The sequence below is a fragment of the Phocoena phocoena genome, chromosome 6 (genome assembly GCF_963924675.1).
Source record: "Phocoena phocoena chromosome 6, mPhoPho1.1, whole genome shotgun sequence".
Lineage (NCBI taxonomy): Eukaryota > Metazoa > Chordata > Mammalia > Artiodactyla > Phocoenidae > Phocoena > Phocoena phocoena.
The window spans coordinates 33,438,160-33,456,390 of NC_089224.1; the positions used below are offsets into that span (position 1 = coordinate 33,438,160).

At 39.0% G+C, this 18,231-nt stretch overlaps 1 protein-coding gene across 2 annotated transcripts in view; it reads left to right on the forward strand.

Annotated features, from left to right (window-relative positions):
- The window catches only part of GKAP1 (G kinase anchoring protein 1), an 81,489-nt gene that overhangs the window by 45,928 nt on the left and 17,330 nt on the right, over nucleotides 1-18,231 (forward strand). The window contains exon 8 of one of the 2 annotated variants that reach the window (XM_065879353.1): nucleotides 16,978-17,130. The exons of the other annotated variant lie outside the window; for it this stretch is intronic. Within the exon in view, the coding sequence (XP_065735425.1) occupies nucleotides 16,978-17,130 (153 nt within the window). The remainder of the gene's footprint in view (nucleotides 1-16,977; nucleotides 17,131-18,231) is intronic. 2 annotated transcript variants of the gene reach the window in all.

Genomic DNA, 18,231 nt, shown 5'->3' on the forward strand with positions numbered 1-18,231 from the left:
CGCTGTTGGGGCCTCTCCCGTTGTGGAGCACAGGCTCCGGACGCGCAGCCTCAGCAGTCATGGCTCACGGGCCCAGCTGCTCTGCGGCATGTGGGATCTTCCCGGACCGGCACACAAACCCGTATCCCCTGCATCGGCAGGTGGACTGTCAACCACTGCACCACCAGGGAAGCCCTGTCATAGATTAATTGACCATAGCTGTGTGGGTTTATTTCTGGGCTTTCTATCCTGTTCCATTGATCTATATTTCTGTTTCTGTGCTAGTACTGTACTGTTTTGGTTACAGTAGCTTTGTGATATAGTTTGAAGTCAGGGAGCCTGATTCCTCCCCATCTCCATTTTTCTTTCTCAAGATTCCTTTAATTATCCTGGGTCTTTCGTGTTTCCATAAAAAGTAAAAAAAAATTTTGTTCCAGTTCTGTGAAAAATGCCATTAGTAATTTGATAGGAATTGAATTGAATCTGTAGGTTGCTTTGGGTAGTGTATAGTTATTTTGACAGTATTGATTCTCCCAATCCAAAAACACAGTATATCTTTCCATTTGTTTGTGTCATCTCTGATTTCTTTTATCAGCATCGTATAGTTTCTGGAGTACAGGTCTTTTGCCTTCATAAGTAGGTTTATTTCTAGGTATTTTATTCTTTTTGATAGTGGTAAATGAGATTGTTTCCTTAATTTCTGTTTCTCACCTCTTGTTGTTAGTGTATAGAAATACAACAGATTTCTGCGTATTAATTTTGCATCCTGAAACTTTACTGAATTCATTGATGAGTTCTGGTAATATTTTGGTGGCATCTTTAGGATTTTCTATGTATAGTATCATATCATCTGCAAACAGTGACAGTTTAACTTCTTCTTTTCCCATTTGGATAACTTTTATTTATTTTTTTCCTCTTATTTTTGTGGCTAGCACTTCCAAAACTATGTTGAATAAAAGTGGCGAGAGTGGACATCTTTGTCTTGTTTCTGATCTTAGAGGAAAAGCTTTCAGCTTTTCACTGTTGAGTATGATATTAGCTGTGTGTTCATCATATATGACCTTTATTATGTTGAAGTGTGTTCCCATTGTGCCTACTTTCTGGAGAGTTTTTAATCATAAATGGATGTTGAATTTTATCAGAAGCTTTTTCTGCATCTGTTGAGATGATCGTATGGTTTTTAGTTTTCAAGTCGTTAATGTGGTTCATCAAACTGATTGATTTGTGGATATTGAAAAATCATTGCATCCCTGTGATAAATCCCGCTTGATTATGGTGTACGACCCCTTAATGTGTTGTTGGATTCAGTTTACTAGTATTTTGTTGAGGATTTTTGTGTCTATGTTCATCAGTGATATTGGTCTGTAATTTTCTTTTTTTGTGATATCTTTGTCTAATTTTGGTATTCAAGGTGATGGTGGCCTCATAGAATGAGTTTGGAAGTGTTCCTTCCTCTGCAGTTTTTTGGAATAGTTTCAGAAGGATAGGTTTTAACTCTTCTCTAAATGTTTGATAGAATTCGTCTGTGAAGCCATCTGGTCCTGGACTTTTTCTGTTGAGGGTTTTAAAATCTGTTTCCATTTCAGTACTTGTGATTGGTCTGTTCATATTTTCTGTTTCTTCCTGTTTCAGTCTTGAAGATTGTATAACACCTTTCTAAGAATTTGTCCATTTCTTCTAGGGTATCCATTTTTATTGGCATATAGCTGCTCATAGTAGTCTGTCATGGTCCTTTCTATTTCTGTGGTGTCAGTTGTAACTTCTCCTTTTTCATTTCTTGTTTGATTGATTTGGGCCCTCTCCCTTTTTTGCTCAATGGGTCTAGCTAAAGGTTTGTCAATTTCATTTATCTTTTCAAAGAAGCAGTTTTAGTTTTGTTGATCTTTTCTACTGTTTTTTCAGTCTCTGTTTCATTTATTTCTGCTCTGATTTTTATGATTTCTTTCCTTCTACTTACTACTTACTTTGGTCTTTGTTTGTTCTTCTTTCTGTAGTTGCTTTAGATGTAATGTTAGGTTGTTTATTTGAGATTTTTCTTGTTTCCTGAGATAAGCTTGTATAGCTATAAATTTCCCTCTTAGAACTGCTTTTGCTGCATCCCATAGGTTTTGGATCGTGTGTTTGTGTGTGTGTGTTTTAATTTAATTAATGGATTTATTTAGGCTGTGTTGGGTATTCGTTGCTGTGCTCAGGCTTTCTCTAGTTGTGGAGAGCAGGGGCTGCTCTTTGTTGTGGTGCGTGGGCTTCTCATTGCGGTGGCTTCTCTTGTTGCGGAGCACAGGATCTAGGCACGCGGGCTTCAGTAGTTATGGCTCACGGACTCTAGAGCACAGGGTCAGTAGTTAGTTATGGCACAAAGACTTAGTTGCTCCACAGCATGTAGGATCTTCCTGAACCAGGGCTCGAACCCGTCTCCCCTGCATTGGCAGGCGGGTTCTTAACCACTGCACCACCAGGGAAGTCCCTGGATCGTTGTGTTTTCATTGTCATTTGTCTCTAGGTATTTTTTGATTTCCTCTGACTTCTGTGATCCATTGGTTGTTTAGTATCATATTGTTTAGCCTCCAAGTGTTTGTGTTTTTTACAGTTTTTTCTTATAGTTGATTTCTAATCTCATAGCGTTGTGGTCAGAAAACATGCTTGATGCTATTTCAGTTTTCTTAAAGGCTTGCTTTGTGGCCCAGCATGTGATCTATCCTGGTGAATGTTCCATGTGCACTTGAAAAGAATGTGTTTTCTGCTGCCTTTGGATAGAATGCTCTATAAATATCAATTAAGTCCATTTGGCCTAAGGTATCATTTAAGGCCTATGTATCGTTATTGATTTTCTCTCTGGATGATCTGTTTATTGATGTAAGTTGGGTGTTAAAGTCCCCCACTATTATTGTGTTACTGTTGATTTCCCCTTTTATTCCTGTTAGCATTTGCCTTGTATATTGAGGTGCTCCTATGTTGGATGCATATATTTAAAATTGTTATATCTTCTTCTTGGATTGATCCCTTGATCATTATGTAGTGTTCTTCTTTGTCTCTTGTAACAGTCTTTATTTTATTTTATTTATTTTTTAACATGTTGATTGGAGTATAATTGCTTTACAATGTTGTGTTAGTTTTTACTGTATAACAAAGTGAATCAGCTATCTATATACACATATCTCCATATCTCTTACCTTTTGCGTCTCCCTCCCACTCTCCCTATCCCACCCCTCTAGGTGGTCACAAAGCACCAAGCTGATCTCCCTGTGCTATGCAGCTGCCTCCCATTAGCTATCTGTTTCACATTTGGTAGTGTATATATGTCAGTGCTACTCTCTCACTTCGTCCCAGCTTACCCTTCCCCATCCCTGTGTCCTCAAGTCCATTCTCTACATTTGTGTCTTTATTCCTGTCCTGCACCTAGGTTCATTAGAACCACTTTTCTTTTTAGATTCCATATATATGTGTTAGCTTATGGCATTCGCTTTTCTTTTTCTGACTTACTTCACTCTGTATGACAGACTCTAGGTCCATCCACCTCAGTACAAATACCTCAATTTCATTTCTTTTTATGGCTTAGTAATATTCCACTATATATGTGCCACATCTTCTTTAACCATTCTTCCGTTGATGGACACTTAGGTTGCTTCCATGTCCTGGCTATTGTAAATAGTGCTGCAGTGAACATTGTGGTACATGACTCTTTGAATTATGGTTTTCTCAGGGTGTATGCCCACTAGTGGGATTGTTGGGTCATATGGTAGTTCTATTTTTAGTTTTTTAAGAAACCTCCATACTGTTATGCATAGTGGCTGTATTAATTTACATTCCCACCAACAGTGCAAGAGGGTTCCCTTTTCTCCACACCCTCTCTAGCATTTATTGTTTGTAGATATTTTGATGATGGCCATTTTGACTGGTGTGAGGTGATACCACATTGTAGTTTTGATTTGCATTTCTCTAATGATTAGTGATGTTGAGCATCCTTTCGTGTGTTTGTTGGAAATCTATATATCTTCTTTGGAGAAATATCTATTTAGGTCTTCCATGCATTTTTAGATTGGGTTGTTTGTTTTTTTGATGTTGAACTGAATGAGCTGGAGTTGTATATTTTGGAGATATACAAGCAGCTTCGTCAGTTGCTTTGTTTGCAAATATTTTCTGCCATCCTGAGGGTTGTCTTTTCGTCTGTTTATGGTTTCCTTTACTGTGCAAAAGCTTTTAAGTTTCATTAGGTCCCATTTGTTTATTGTTGTTTTTATTTCCATTTCTCTAGGAGGTGGGTCAAAAAGGATCTTGCTGTGATTTATGTCATAGAATGTTCTGCCTATGTTTTCCTCTAAGAGTTTGATAGTGTCTGGACTTACATTTAGGTTTTTAATCCATTTGGAGTTTATTTTTGTCTATGGTGTTAGGAAGTCTTCTAATTTCATTCTTTTACATGTAGCTGTCCAGTTTTCCCAGCACCACTTATTGAAGAGGCTGTCTTTTCTCCATTGTACATTCTTGCCGTCTTTATCAAAGATAAAGTGACCAGATGTGCGTGAGTTTATCTCTGGGCTTTCTATCCTGTTCCATTGATCTATATTTCTGTTTTTGTGCCAGTACCATATTTTCTTGAGTACTGTAGCTTTGTAGTATAGTCTGAAGTCCGGGAGCCTGATTCTTCCAGCTCCGTTTTTCTTTCTCAAGATTGCTTTGGCTATTTGGGGTCTTTTGTGTTTCCATACAAATTGTGAAATTTTTTGTTCTAGTTCTGTGAAAAATGCCATTGGTCGTTTGATAGGGATTGCATTGAATCTGTAGATTGCTTTCGGTAGTGTAGTCATTTTCACAATGTTGATTCTTCCAATCCAAGAACATGGTCTATCTCTCCATCTGTTTCTGTCATCTTTAATTTCTATCATCAGTGTCTTATAGTTTTCTGCATACAAGTCTTTTGTCTCCTTAGGTAGGTTTATTCCTAGGTGTTTTATTCTTTTTGTTGCAATAGTAAATGGGAATGTTTCCTTAATTTCTCTCTGATTTTTCATCATTAATGTATAGGAATGCAAGAGATTTATGTGCATTGTTATATCCTGCTACTTCATTAAATTAATTGATTAGCTCTAGTAGTTTTCTGGTAGCATCTTTAGGATTCTCTATGTATAGTATCATGTCATCGGCAAACAGTGACAGTTTTACTTCTTCTTTTCTGATTTAGATTCCATTTATTTCTTCTTCTTCTCTGATTACTGTGGCTAAAACTTCCAAAACTGTGTTGAATAATAGTGGTGAGAGTGGGCAACCTTGTCTTCTTCTTGATCTTAGCGGAAAGGGTTTCAGTTTTTCACCATTGAGAATGAAGTTGGCTGTGGGTTTGTCATATATGGTCTCTATTATGTTGAGGTAGGTTCCTCTATGCCTACCTTCTGGAGAGTTTTTCTCATAAATGGGTGTTGAATTTTGTCGAAAGCTTTTTCTGCATCTGTTGAGATTTTCATATGGTTTTTATACTTCAGTTTGTTAATATGGTGTATCACATTGATTGATTTGAGTATATTGAAGAATCCTTGCAGTCCTGGGATCCAGTCCCAGTTGATCATGGTGTATGATCCTTTTAATGTGCTGTTGGATTCTGTTTGCTAGTATCTTGTTGAGGATTTTTGCATCTGTGTTCATCAGTGATATTGGCCTGTAGTTTTCTTTTTTTGTGACATCTTTGTCTGGTTTTAGTGTCAGGGTGATGGTGGCCTCGTAGAATGAGTTTGGGAGTGTTTCTCCCTCTGCTATATTCTGGAAGAGTTTGAGAAGGATAGGTGTTAGCTGTTCTCTAAATGTTTGGTAGAATTCACCTGTGAAGCCATCTGGTCCTGGGCTTTTGTTTGTTGGAAGAGTTTTAATCACAGTTTCAATTTCAGTGCTTGTGATTGGTCTGTTCATATTTTCTATTTTTTCTGGTTCAGTCTTGGAAGGTTGTGCTTTTCTAAGATTTTGTCCATTTCTTCCAGGTTGTCCATTTTATTGGCATAGAGTTGCTTGTAGTAATCTCATGATCCTTTGTATTTCTGCAGTGTCAGTTGTTACTTCTCCTCTTTCATTTCTAATTCTGTTGATTTGAGTCTCCTCCCTTTTTTTTCTTGATGATTCTGGGTAATGGTTTATCAATTTTGTTTATCTTCTCAAAGAACCAGCTTTTAGTTTTATTGATCTTTGCTATTGTTTCCTTCATTTCTTTTTCATTTATTTCTTTTTTTTTTTTTTTTCATTTATTTCTGATCTGATCTTTATGATTTCTTTCCTTCTGCTAACTTTGGGGTTTTTTGTTCTTCTTTCTCTAATGCTTTAGGTGTAAGGTTAGGTTGTTTATTTGAGATTTTTCTTGTTTCTTGCAGTAGGATTGTAGTGCTATAAACTTCCTTCTTAGAACTGGTGTGCTGCATCCCATAGGTTTTGGGTCATTATGTTTTCATTGTCATTTGTTTCTAGGTATTTTTGGATTTCATCTTTGATTTGTTCAGTGATTTATTGGTTATTTAGTAGTCTATTGTTTAGCCTCCACGTGTTGGTATTTTTTACAGTGTTTTTCCTGTAATTGATATGTAGTCCCATAGCGTTGTGGTTGGAAAAAATTCTTGATAAGATTTCAATTTTCTTAAATTTATAAAGGCTTGATTTGTGACTGAAGATATAATCTATCCTGGAGAATGTTCCATGTGTGCTGGAGAAGTAAGTGTATTCTATTGTTTTTGGATGGAATGTCCCATAAATATCAGTTGTCTTTCTTGTTTAATGTATCATTTAAAGCTTGTGTTTCCTTATTTATTTTCATTTTGGATGATTTGTCCATTGGTGAAAGTGGGGTGTTAAAAGTCCCTTACTATGATTGTGTTACTGTTGATTTCCCCTGTTATGGCTGTTAGCATTTGCCTTATGTATTGAGGTCTTCCTGTGTTAGGTGAATAAATGTTTACAATTGTTATATCCCTTGATCATTATGTGGTGTCCTTCTTTGCCTGTTGTAACAGTCTTTAAAGTCTGTTTTGTCTGATATATTGTTATTCCACCTTTCTTTTGATTTGCATTAGTATGGAGTACCTTTTTCCATTCTCTCACTTTCAGTCTGTATGTGTCTCGAGATCTGAAGTAGGTCTCTTATAGACAGCATATATATGGGTCTTGTTTTTGTATATATTCAGGAAGTCTATGTCTTTTGGTTGGAACATTTTATCCATTTATATTTAAGGTAATTATCAATATGTACTTATTGCCATTTTGTTAATTGTTTTGGATTTGTTTTTGTAGGTATTTTCCCCCTTTCTTCTTTTGTTCTCTTCTCTTGTGATTTGATGACTTTATATTTTGTATTGTATTTGTATTCCTTTTTCTTATTTGTGTGTATATCTGTTATAGATTTTTGGTTGGTGTTTACCGCAAGGTTTTTGTATAGCAGTGTATGTATATACGTGATTGTTTTAAGTAGCTTAACCCTTAATTTCAAATGCCTTTTAAATACCCTGCATTTGTATTCTCCTCCCCTCATGATTACTGTTTTTTTATATCATATTTTATGTCTAATTGTTTTGTGCATTCCTTAACTGCTTATTGTGGATACAGATCATTTTACTACTTTTTTTAAAAAATAAATTTGTTTATTATTTATTTTTGGCTGCGTTGGGTCTTTGTTGTTGTGTGTGGCTTTGTCTAGTTGCGTGAGTGGGGGCTACTCTTCTTTGCTGTGTGCAGGCTTCTCATTGCAGTGGCTTCTCTTGTTGCGGAGCTCGGGCTCTAGGCGTGTGTGCTTCAGTAGTTGTGGCTCGCAGGCTCTAGAGCGCAGGCTCAGTAGTTGTGGCGCATAGGCTTAGTTGCTCTGTGGCATGTGGGATCTTCCTGGACCAGGGCTCAAACCTATGTCCCCTGCATTGGCAGGCGGATTCTTAACCACTGCACCACCAGGGAAGCCCTATTTTACTACTTTTGTCTTTAAATCTCCCTACAAGCTTGGTGTGTGGATGATTTCTTACCTTTATCGTATGTTTGCCTTTACCAGTGAGCCTTTTCATTCTGTAATTTTCTTGTTTCTAGTTGTGGCCTTTTCATTTTTGCCTAGATAAGTTCCTTTAACGTTTGTTGTAAAGCTGGTTTGGTGGTACAGAATTCCTTCATTTTGTGTTTGTCTGTAAAGCCTTTGATTTCTCTGTCAAATCTGAATGAGAGCCTTGCTGGATAGAGTATTTTGGTTGTAGGTTTTTCCTTTTCATCACTTTAAATATATCATGCTACTCCCTTCTATACTGCAGAGTTTCTGCTGAAAAATCAGCTGATAACCTTATGGGAGTTCACTTGTATGTTATTTTTTGCTTTTCCCTTGCTGCTGTTAGTATAGTCTCTTTATATTTAATTTTTGTCATTTTAATTACAGTTTATCTTGGTGTATTCCTCTTTGGGTTAATCTTGTATGAGACTCTGTGCTTCCTGGACTTGGGTGACTGTTTACTTTTCAAGGGATTTTTTTAGCTATTATCTCTTCAGATATTTTCTCGGGCCCTTTCTCTCTTCTTCTTCTGGGGCCCCTGTAATGTGAATATTAGTGCTTTTGATGTTGTCCGGGAGGTCTCTTAAACTGTCTTCATTTCTTTTCATTCTTTTTTCTTTTTTACTGTTCAGTGACAGTGATTTCACTGATCCATTCTTCTGAAGTATTTAGTTTACTATTGAGTCATTCTAGTGTATTTTTCATTTCAGTTATTGTATTCTTCATCTTTGTTTGGTTGTTCTTTATGGTTTTGTAGCTGTTTGTTAAAAACTTCTGACTTCTTGCTCTGTGCATCCATTCTCCTGCCGAGTTCTTGGATCTTTTTATGATCCTTACTTTGAACTCTTTCTTGGGTAGATTACCTATCTCCAGTTCACTTAGTTCTTCTGGGGTTTTATTTTGTTCCTTTGTCTGGAACATATTCCTCTGCTGCCTCATTTTGTCTACGTTGCTATTCATATCTCTGTATGTGATAGGTCAGCTCTGATTCTTGACCTAGGAGAAGTGGCCTTCTGTAGGAAGCATCCTGTGTGTCCCCACTGTGCACTCTCCTCTTGGCACCCAAGCTGTGTGCTCTAGGGCTTCCCACTAAGAGAGCTGTGTGGTCCTTCTTTTGCAGCAGGCTCACTATGTGAGCAGTCTGGTAGCCTTGATTGGACCCTAGTCTGCTTAGTTGCTAGGCCCTGCCTTGTGCAGATGCTGTTGGCTGCTGTTTAATAGGGCCTGGTCATAAAGTGGCTGGATTGGATGCAGAGTCCTAGGGAGCCCTGGGGCTAATACTGGCTTACTGGTGGGCAGAGTCAGGGTCCTGAAGAGTCTGTGGCTGTTGCCAGTCCACCGTTGCCAGATCCTGTGGTTAGTGCTGGAATACTGGCAGGCAGAGCTTGTCCTAGAGTCTGGCTGTAGGTCCCAGGGATCTCAGAGCTCGTTTCAGATTTTTTGGGGGAGGCAATTCCTGATACAGTTTTTGGGTCCACAGTGTCCCAGAGGTTGCTTTGGCCAGCTAGTGGGCAGGGTCAGGGCCTGGCTGGTCCCAGGGTTGGGTCTGGCCTGCATTGCAGGATCATAGTTTTCTTACTTCTGGTGTCTGCCTGCAGTGGGTGAGGCTAATCTAGAGCTTGTGCAGGCTTGCTGGTGGGAGGGGCCGATGCCTGGCCACTGGTGAGTGGATCTGGGTCTCGGCCCTCTGGTGGGCAGGGCCATATCTAGGGGCATGTTTGGAGGCAGCTGTGGGCTCAGGAGGTCTTCAGGCAGCCTGTTTGTTGATGCCTGGGGCTGTGTCCCTGCCCAGTTAGTTGTTTGGCCTGAGGTGTCCTAGCACTGTAGCCTGCAGGCTCTTGGGTGGTGCCAGGTCTTGGAGCTGATGAGCCCAGATGTCAGCCCCCATGGCAGCAGAGTTCACACAGCTGAATGTTCCCCAGTATGTCTGTCACCAGTGTCTGTGTCCCCCCGGTGAACCGCATCCACCCCCCACCTTTCCAGGAGACTCTCCAAGACCAGCAGGTAGATGTACTCCTGTCAAATTACTGCTTTTGCCCTGGGCCCCGGTGTGCATGAGATTTTGTGTGCAACCTTTAAGAGTAAAGTCTCTATCACCCCCAGTCCTGTGGGGCTCCTGTAGTTAAGCCCCACTGACCTTCAAAGCTGAATGCTCTGGGGGCTTGTCTTCACTGTGCTGGACCCCTGGGCTGGGGGGCCTGACATGGGGCTCAGAATTCTCATTCCTGTGGGAGAACCTTTGCAGTATAGTTATTCTCCAGTTTTTGCGTTGCCCACCTTGGGGTATGGGGTTAGACTGTGTCACGAGTCCACCTCTCCCATCCATCTCATTATGTCTTTAGTTGTAGAAGATCTTTCCTGGTAGGTTCTAGTCTTCTTCATCAGTGGTTGTTCTGCAGATAGGTGTGAAGTTGCTGTGCTTGTGAGAGGAGGTGAGCTCTTGGTCTCTGTACTCTGCTGTCTTGACCACTCTTCCCTTTCAGTTGCTGATGTCATAAAATTACATCTTTATGCATTGCATGCCCCAAAACATAAACTGATAATTATTTTAAGTGCATTAGTCTTTCAAGTTATGTAGAAAACAAGATTTGGAGTTACAAATCAAAGTTATGTTAATGTTAGCATTTACACTAATAATTGTTTTTGTTCCTTTAAACATATTAGTCTCTCAAAAAGTACAGTCACATGCCATTGTTACAATAAGACTTGCTTTTTTTTTTTGCGGTACGCAGGCCTGTCACTGTTGTGGCCTCTCCCATTGCAGAGCACAGGCTCCGGACGCGCAGGCTCAGCGGCCATGGCTCACGGGCCCAGCCGCTCCGTGGCATGTGGGATCTTCCCAGACCGGGGCACGAACCTGTGTCCCCTGCATCAGCAGGTGGACTCCCAACCACTGCGCCACCAGGGAAGCCCAATACTTGGTTTTATAATTAGCCTTTATTGAGATGTTTATTTCCCCATGTGGCTTTCAGTTACTGTCTAATGTTCATTCTTTTTACCTTCCCAGCACTACTGTGAGTATTTCTTGCAGGGCAGGTCTAGTGGTCACAAACTCCCTCAGATTTTGTTTTTCTGGGAATGTCTTGATTTCTCACTCACTTTTGAAGGAGAGTTTTGCCACATATAACATTCTTGGTTGAAAGGTTTTTTTCTTTTAGTATTTTTAATATTTCAGCCCATTGTCTCCTGGCCTTCAAAGTTTCTGATGAGAAAACTGCTTATGACCTTATAGAGGATCCCTTGTATATGATGCTTTTCTTCCTTTTGCTGCTTTTATGATTTTATTTTGTCATTGTCTTTTTTTTTTTTAATTGGCTGCGTCAGGTCTTTGTTGCAGTGCGCAGGCTTCTCTCTAGTTGTGGCATGCAGGTTTTTTTCTCTCTAGTTGTGGCGCATGGGCTCCAGAGCACGTTGGCTCTGTAATTGTGGTGTGCGGGCTCCAGAGCATGTGGACTCTGTATTTTGTGGCATGTGGACTCTCTCTAGTTGAGGTGCATGGGCTTAGTAGCTGTGGCATGTGGGCTTAGTTGCCCCACGGCATGTGGTATCTCAGTTCCCCCAACCAGGGATTGAACCTGTGTCCCCTGCAGTGGAAGGGGGATTCTTTACCACTGGACCACTGGGGAAGCCCCTTGTCATTGTCTTTTGAAAATTTATTATAATGTGACTTGCTGTGGGTCTTTTTGAGTCCATCTTACTTGGAGTTCTTTAAGCTTCTTGGATGTTTATAGTCATGTCTTTCATCAGATTTGGGAAGTTTGTGGTTTTTGTTTTTTGTTTTTTTTTGCGGTACAAGGGCCTCTCACTGCTGTGGCCTCTTCTGTTGCGGAGCACAGGCTCTGGACGTGCAGGCTCAGCGGCCATGGCTCACGGGCCCACCCGCTCCACGGAATGTGGGATCTTCCCGGACCGGGGCACGAACCCGTGTCCCCTGCATTGGCAGGCGGACTCTCAACCACTGAGCCACCAGGGAAGCCCTGATTTGGGAAGTTTTTAGCCATTATTTCTTCAGATATTCTCTCTGCCCCTTTCTATCTCTTCTCTTCTTCTAAGACTCCCACAATTTGTATGTTGGCCTGCTTGATGGTGTCCCACAGGTCCCTTAGGCTCTGTTTGCTTTTCTTCAATCTTTTTTCTTTCTGTTCTTCAGCTTAGATAATTTCTGTTGTCCTGTCTTTAAGTTTACTGATTCTTTCTTCTGCCTGCTCAACTCTGCCTTTCAGTCACTCTAATGAATGTGTTGTTTCAGTTATTGTACTTTTTAGCTCCAGAATTTCCTTTTGGCATCCCTTTAGGTTTCTTTTTTTTTTTGCAGTACGAGGGCCTCTCACCGTTGCGGCCCCTCCCGTTGCAGAGCACAGGCTCCGGACACACAGGCTCAGCGGCCATGGCTCACAGGCCCAGCCGCTCCGCGGCATGTGGGATCTTCCCAGACTGGGGCACGAACCCGTGTCCCCTGCATCAGCAGGCGGACTCTCAACCACTGCGCCACCAGGGAAGCCCCTAGGTTTCTTTTTTTAAACCCTAATTACATTTCCATTTTGTCCACACATTGTTTTCTTGATTTTCTCCACATCTTCCTTTAAATCTTTGAGCGTCTTTGAGACAGTTGAGTTGTTTTAAAGTCTTTGTCTAATACAACTGCCATAAATAAGTATTTTTCAGGAACAGTTTCTATTGATTTCTTTTTACTTTCAATGGGTTATACTTTACTGTTTCTTTGTATGCCTTGTGATTTTTTTGTTGAATATGAGACATTTGAGTCTAGTAATATGGTAACTCTGGAAATCAGATTCTCCTCCTTCCTCAGGGATTGGTGTTTTTTATTACTGTTTTGGGGTTGTTGTTTTTTTTTGATTGTTGTAAACTTAATGTCTTAGGTCTTTTCATAGCCTTTCCTTGGGCATTCATAGTCACTTTCTAATTTTCCCCTTACAGGCAGTTGTTTTTGAACGGCCTATTTTTTTTTTTTAATAAGCTGGTCTTTATTGTATTTTTTCAAACATTAATATATATTTTTAATTTGTTATTTATTTTATTTTTGGCTGTGTTGGGTCTTTGTTGCCACGTGCAGGCTTTTTCTAGTTGTGGCAAGTGGGGGGCTACTCTTTGTTGAGATGTACAGGTTTCTCACTGCAGTGGCTTCTCTTGTTGCGGAGCATGGGCTCTAGATGTGTGGGCTTCAGTAGTTGTGGCCTGCAGGCTTGGTAGTTGTGGCTCGCAGGCTCTAGAGTGCAGGCTCAGTAGTTGTGGCTTACAGGCTTAGTTGCTCTGTGGCATGTGGGATCTTCCCGGACCAGGGCTCAAACCTGTGTCTCCTGCATTGGCAGGCGGATTCTTTAACCACTGTGCTACCAGGGAAGCCCATGAATGGCCTCTTGTTTAAAGTCTGGCTCTCAAAAGTGGAAAAGCAAAATATGAGGGGGGAGGGGGAGGGCACTAGCTCTTTAAATTCACTGGAAGTCACTTCAGCTAGAGGGGGAGGGGCTTGCAACAATGAGGGGAGGTGCAGCAACAACGGCTGCCTGCCTCTTTGTCTCTTGGTCTGCACCTCTGTAATCAGAAGCGGCAATTAGTGACCAGAACACAGATCCCCATTATTTGGAGGAGAGGCTCCTTGCTGCCCACCGTGGCTCCCATAAGCTGTGTACAAGCTGCTCCAGGAACATGTACACAGTTGCCTGCCACATCACTGAGGGTGGTGGATGGGTAGTTGCTACTGTGCTAAGAGCTGAAATTGACCAAAATTTACTGCAGTTTACCATCCAAGAGTTTCCCTGGAAGTTGCAAGCCTTCAACAGACTTCAGAGTTCCAAAATAGTTGTTCCCAAATCAGACAGATTCTGCCAATGCAGTTATTGTCTGTGTGAGGACACAGGTTCCTGGTGCTTGCTACTCTGCCATCTTCACAGAATCTTCTCCATGATCTAATTTTGAGTTAATTTTTGTGCGTAGTGTGAAGAAAGAGTTCAGATACACTTTTGGCATGTTTATATCCAGTTCTCCCAGCACCATTTGTTGAAAACAATATTGTTTCTTTAATGAAGTAACTTGACACCTTCATAAAAAATAGACCATAAATATGTGAAGGCTTATGTCCAGTGTCCTAATTATGTTCCAGTGATCTATAAGGCTATACTTACACAAACACTGTACTGTCTTTTTCATTACATTCTTGGCACATAATAGGTGCTCAGAATTTGTTAAATTGAATTGGCTAGACTTATTAAAGAATCTGTGTTCTTAACACTTGGTGCATTTTTGTCTTTTTTCTGTTGAGGTGTGTGTTGGGGGAGGGGGGCGTTGTTGGTTCATTTTTGTTTCATTTCTCTGTAGTTTCCTGTCAAGGTATCTTTTGAAAACTTCTATCCTTAGGCTGAAAAGAAATTTTATGCCTCACTAAAGAAAAAATATCAAGGACAGAGTACCCTTTGGGATAGGCATGCTGGTAATGGTGGCAGCTATCAAAAAACAGAGGACATTAGTTGGAACGGCACTATTTAAAGTAGTGAAATCCAGAGGCTGATGAGTTGCCATCATCATGCTATACCTTCCATAGAAGCTCAGCAGTGTTTTAAGCATTGTTGTATTCATTGCTTTAAAATGAAGTGTTACCAGAATATACTGGAAGTATTTTATGAAGCAGTAGACTTTGAGTTATAGCTGTACCACTTGGCAGTAGAATCACTCATGAGCAAGTTATTTAACTTTCCTATGACTATGATTACTTTGTGGGGAAAATATTCTTGCTCTATCAATTTCTTACAGTGTTAATGAGATTCAACTAAAGGGATGTTTCTGTAAGTGCTTTGCAAAATATAAAGTGCTCTACAAACATTTAAAATATTATTTGTATATTAAGCACTGATACACACTTTTTTTTTTCTTTCAAACACTTTCTAAGATAAGGTGAAAGGAAAAGGATGAACAGTCATTGAACTGTTGGGTCATTTGCTGACAAATACAGTTGAAATGGGTAAAATCGGGAATATTAAAACTCAAGAATGTGGGACATAGGGAAAAGCTATGAGAGTGAGAGGAACATTTTCTTCAGTCTCTGTCTTGCGACAGGAAGTTGGAAAGGAAATGATAACTTTTCTTGGAGAACATATAAAATCTCTAACTTTACATAATTGAGTAGACTGTGATAGTCTTATCTCCTTATCATTTGTGTGTAGAATTTATGTAAAAATTGCTTTTAAATATACTGTAAAAGTTTGAGCAATACAAGGCTAGAGTAGTTAAGGCAGTGTGGTATGGCATAAGGGTAGACATATGGGTTGAAAGAATAAAATTAAGAGTCCAGAAAGAAGCCTTTTTATTTATGTTCAATTGATTTTGGACAAGGGTGCCAAGACAATTCAATGGGAAAATAATAATCTTTTAACAAATGATGCTGGATAGCCACATGCAAAAGAATGAATTTGGACCCCTTCTCACACCATATGCAAAAAATAACTCAAAATGGATTATAAACTTAAATGTAAGAACTAAAACTATAAAGCTCTTAGAAGAAAATATAGGAGTAAATCTTGATGACCCTGAGTTAGGGAGTGATTTCTTGGATAAATTGGACTTTGTCAAGATTAAAACTTTTGTGATACTAAGGATACTGTCAAGAATGTGAAAAGACAACCCACAGAATGGGAGAAAATATTTGCAAATCATGTATTTGATAAGAGACTTGTTTCTAGAACTTATAAAGAACTCCTACAACTCAAAAATAAAAAGTAACCTAATTAAAAATTGGGCAAAGTGGACTTCTCTGGCGGTCCAGTGGTTAAGACTCCATGCTTCCAATGCAGGGGGTACAGTTTCGATCCGTGGTTGGGGAACTAAGATTGCATGTGCTGTGTGGTGCAGCCAAAAAAAATTTTTTTAATAATAAATTCACATGTAGTTTAAAAAACAAAAAAATAACAAAAAAATTGGGCAAGCTATCTGAATAAACATTTTTTCACAAAGATATACAAATGTCCAATAAGCACATGAAAAGATGCTTAGCACCATTAGCCATCAGGTAAATGCAGTTCAAAACCACAATGAATCTCTTTCACACCCACTTCACACCCACTAGGGTGTTTATAATTTGAAAAGGTGTATAATAACAAGTGTTGGTGAGAATGTGGAGAAATTAGAAGCCTCATACACTAATACATTAACAAGTTGTAAAATAGTATGGTCACTTTGGAAAACTATCTGGCAATTTTTCAAAAGGTTACACATAGAGTTACCATATGTCCCAGCAATTCTACTTCCAGGTATATACCCAAGAGAACTGAAAACATGTCCACACAAAAACTTGTTGCATGAATGTTTACCGGAGCATTATTCATAATAACCAAAAGGTAGAAACAGCTCAAATGTCCATCAACTGATGAATTGAGAAATAAAATATGGTGTATCCATCAGTGGGATATTATTTGGCAATAAGGAATGAAGTGCTGATAGATGCTATAATATGGATGAATCTTGAAAATATTTTGCAAAGTGAAAGAAGCCAGTCACAAAAGACCTTATACGGTATGATTCCATTTATATCAGATGTCCAGAATAGCCAAATCTATACAGACAGAAAGTAGATTATTGTTGCCTAGGGAACAGCTGAGGGGAGGGATTAGGAGGGAATGGGAAATGATGCTAATAAGTTCTGGGTTTCTTTTTGGGCTTGGTGTAACTTTATAAATGGGTTATGGTTGTACAACTCTGTGAATATATTAAAAACCATTTAAATGTGCAAATTAAATGGGTAAATTGTATGGTACATGGATAAAAAATAATTTAAAAATCAAGCAATACCCAACTCAAAAAATATGAAGTAAAGAAAAGGACATTTGCAAATGTATCTCTACTGGTTATCTTCTGGAGATAGAGAAGAATCAGATGGTTGATTGTCTCTATGTTATTTTTTTTTCATTCTCTATCCTTCTAGTGGCTGACCAGGTTTATTAAATGCATGCATGCACTTTTGTGTTGATTGATAGTAAATCTTAATTCATTTTTGACAGGAATTGAGTTCTTCTCAGACTTTATCACATGATGGAGGATTCTTCAATAGACTGGAAGATGATGTTCATAAAATTCTTATTAGAGAAAAAAGAAGAGAACAGCTTACAGAATATAATGGAACAGATAATTGCACAGCTCATGAACACAACCAGGCATGTAAAATAGAAAATTCTCTTAAAATCACAGTGAAATTATTTTTCTTTTTTAAAAAACCTAAGCAGTGGAACTCAATTATGATTGTATAAAGTTACAGTTTTAGGATATTATCTTAGTCATTATTACACATAGATACTTATATTAAAAAGTATGAAGACTTCTTTAGTTGATAAATATTTATTGAGCATGTGCTGTAATGCTAGGTATTGTTAGGCACCAATGTAGGGGAGTGGGAATATCAAGATGGATAAGACCATCCATGCCTTAGACAGAGTAGTGGGGATAGGAGGGAGACTGGAAAAATATCATTCAGCATGATGAAGGCTTTAAGAGAGATAAGAACAATAAAAAAGAGGTTTTTGAATAGAAAAGGTAATAGATCACTCCTTGGGTGAATTGGGAAAGGTGTATAAATAAGTGACATTTGGGATGGATTTTGAATGGTGAATAACTGTATAAACTGAGAAATGGAGAAAACCTAAGGGAGCTGCAAGAGCAATGGCCCAGAGCTATGAAAAGCCTGAGACTTAATATTCAGGAAACTGAAAAATTCTGCATCTAAGAAGTATAGACTTAAGTGAGTGTGGGATAACATGACTAGAGAAATAGATTGGATTTAGATTATAAAGGTCTTTATGTGAAACTAAGAAGTTAGAATTTTATCCTGCAGACCAGGGGTTGCAAACTATGGCTGGTCAGCAGTCTGTTTTGTTTTGTTTTGTTTTTTTTAGCAGTCTGTTTTTGTAAGGCTCACAAGCTAAGAATGGTATTCACATTTTAAAATATTGTTTGGAGAAATACAGAAAGAAAAGATATTATCCTATAGAGACCTCTAAGTCTGCATTTATTGTTCTCACCACAACCACCAGTCTTCTCTTTTACTTCCTCTTAAACTGTGAATCTGTTCTTTACCTTATATTGACCTCCAATACTTACTGGTCAGTCATTCAACAAATTAAACACTGCTGTGTTGTGTTATATAGGACACAAAAGAAGCCAGACTCTTAAGAACGTGTCACTCCAATGCAGCAATAATATTGCTTTCTAAAAACACTATACCACATGAAAATCTATTTTCAACTTAGTACGGGAAATCC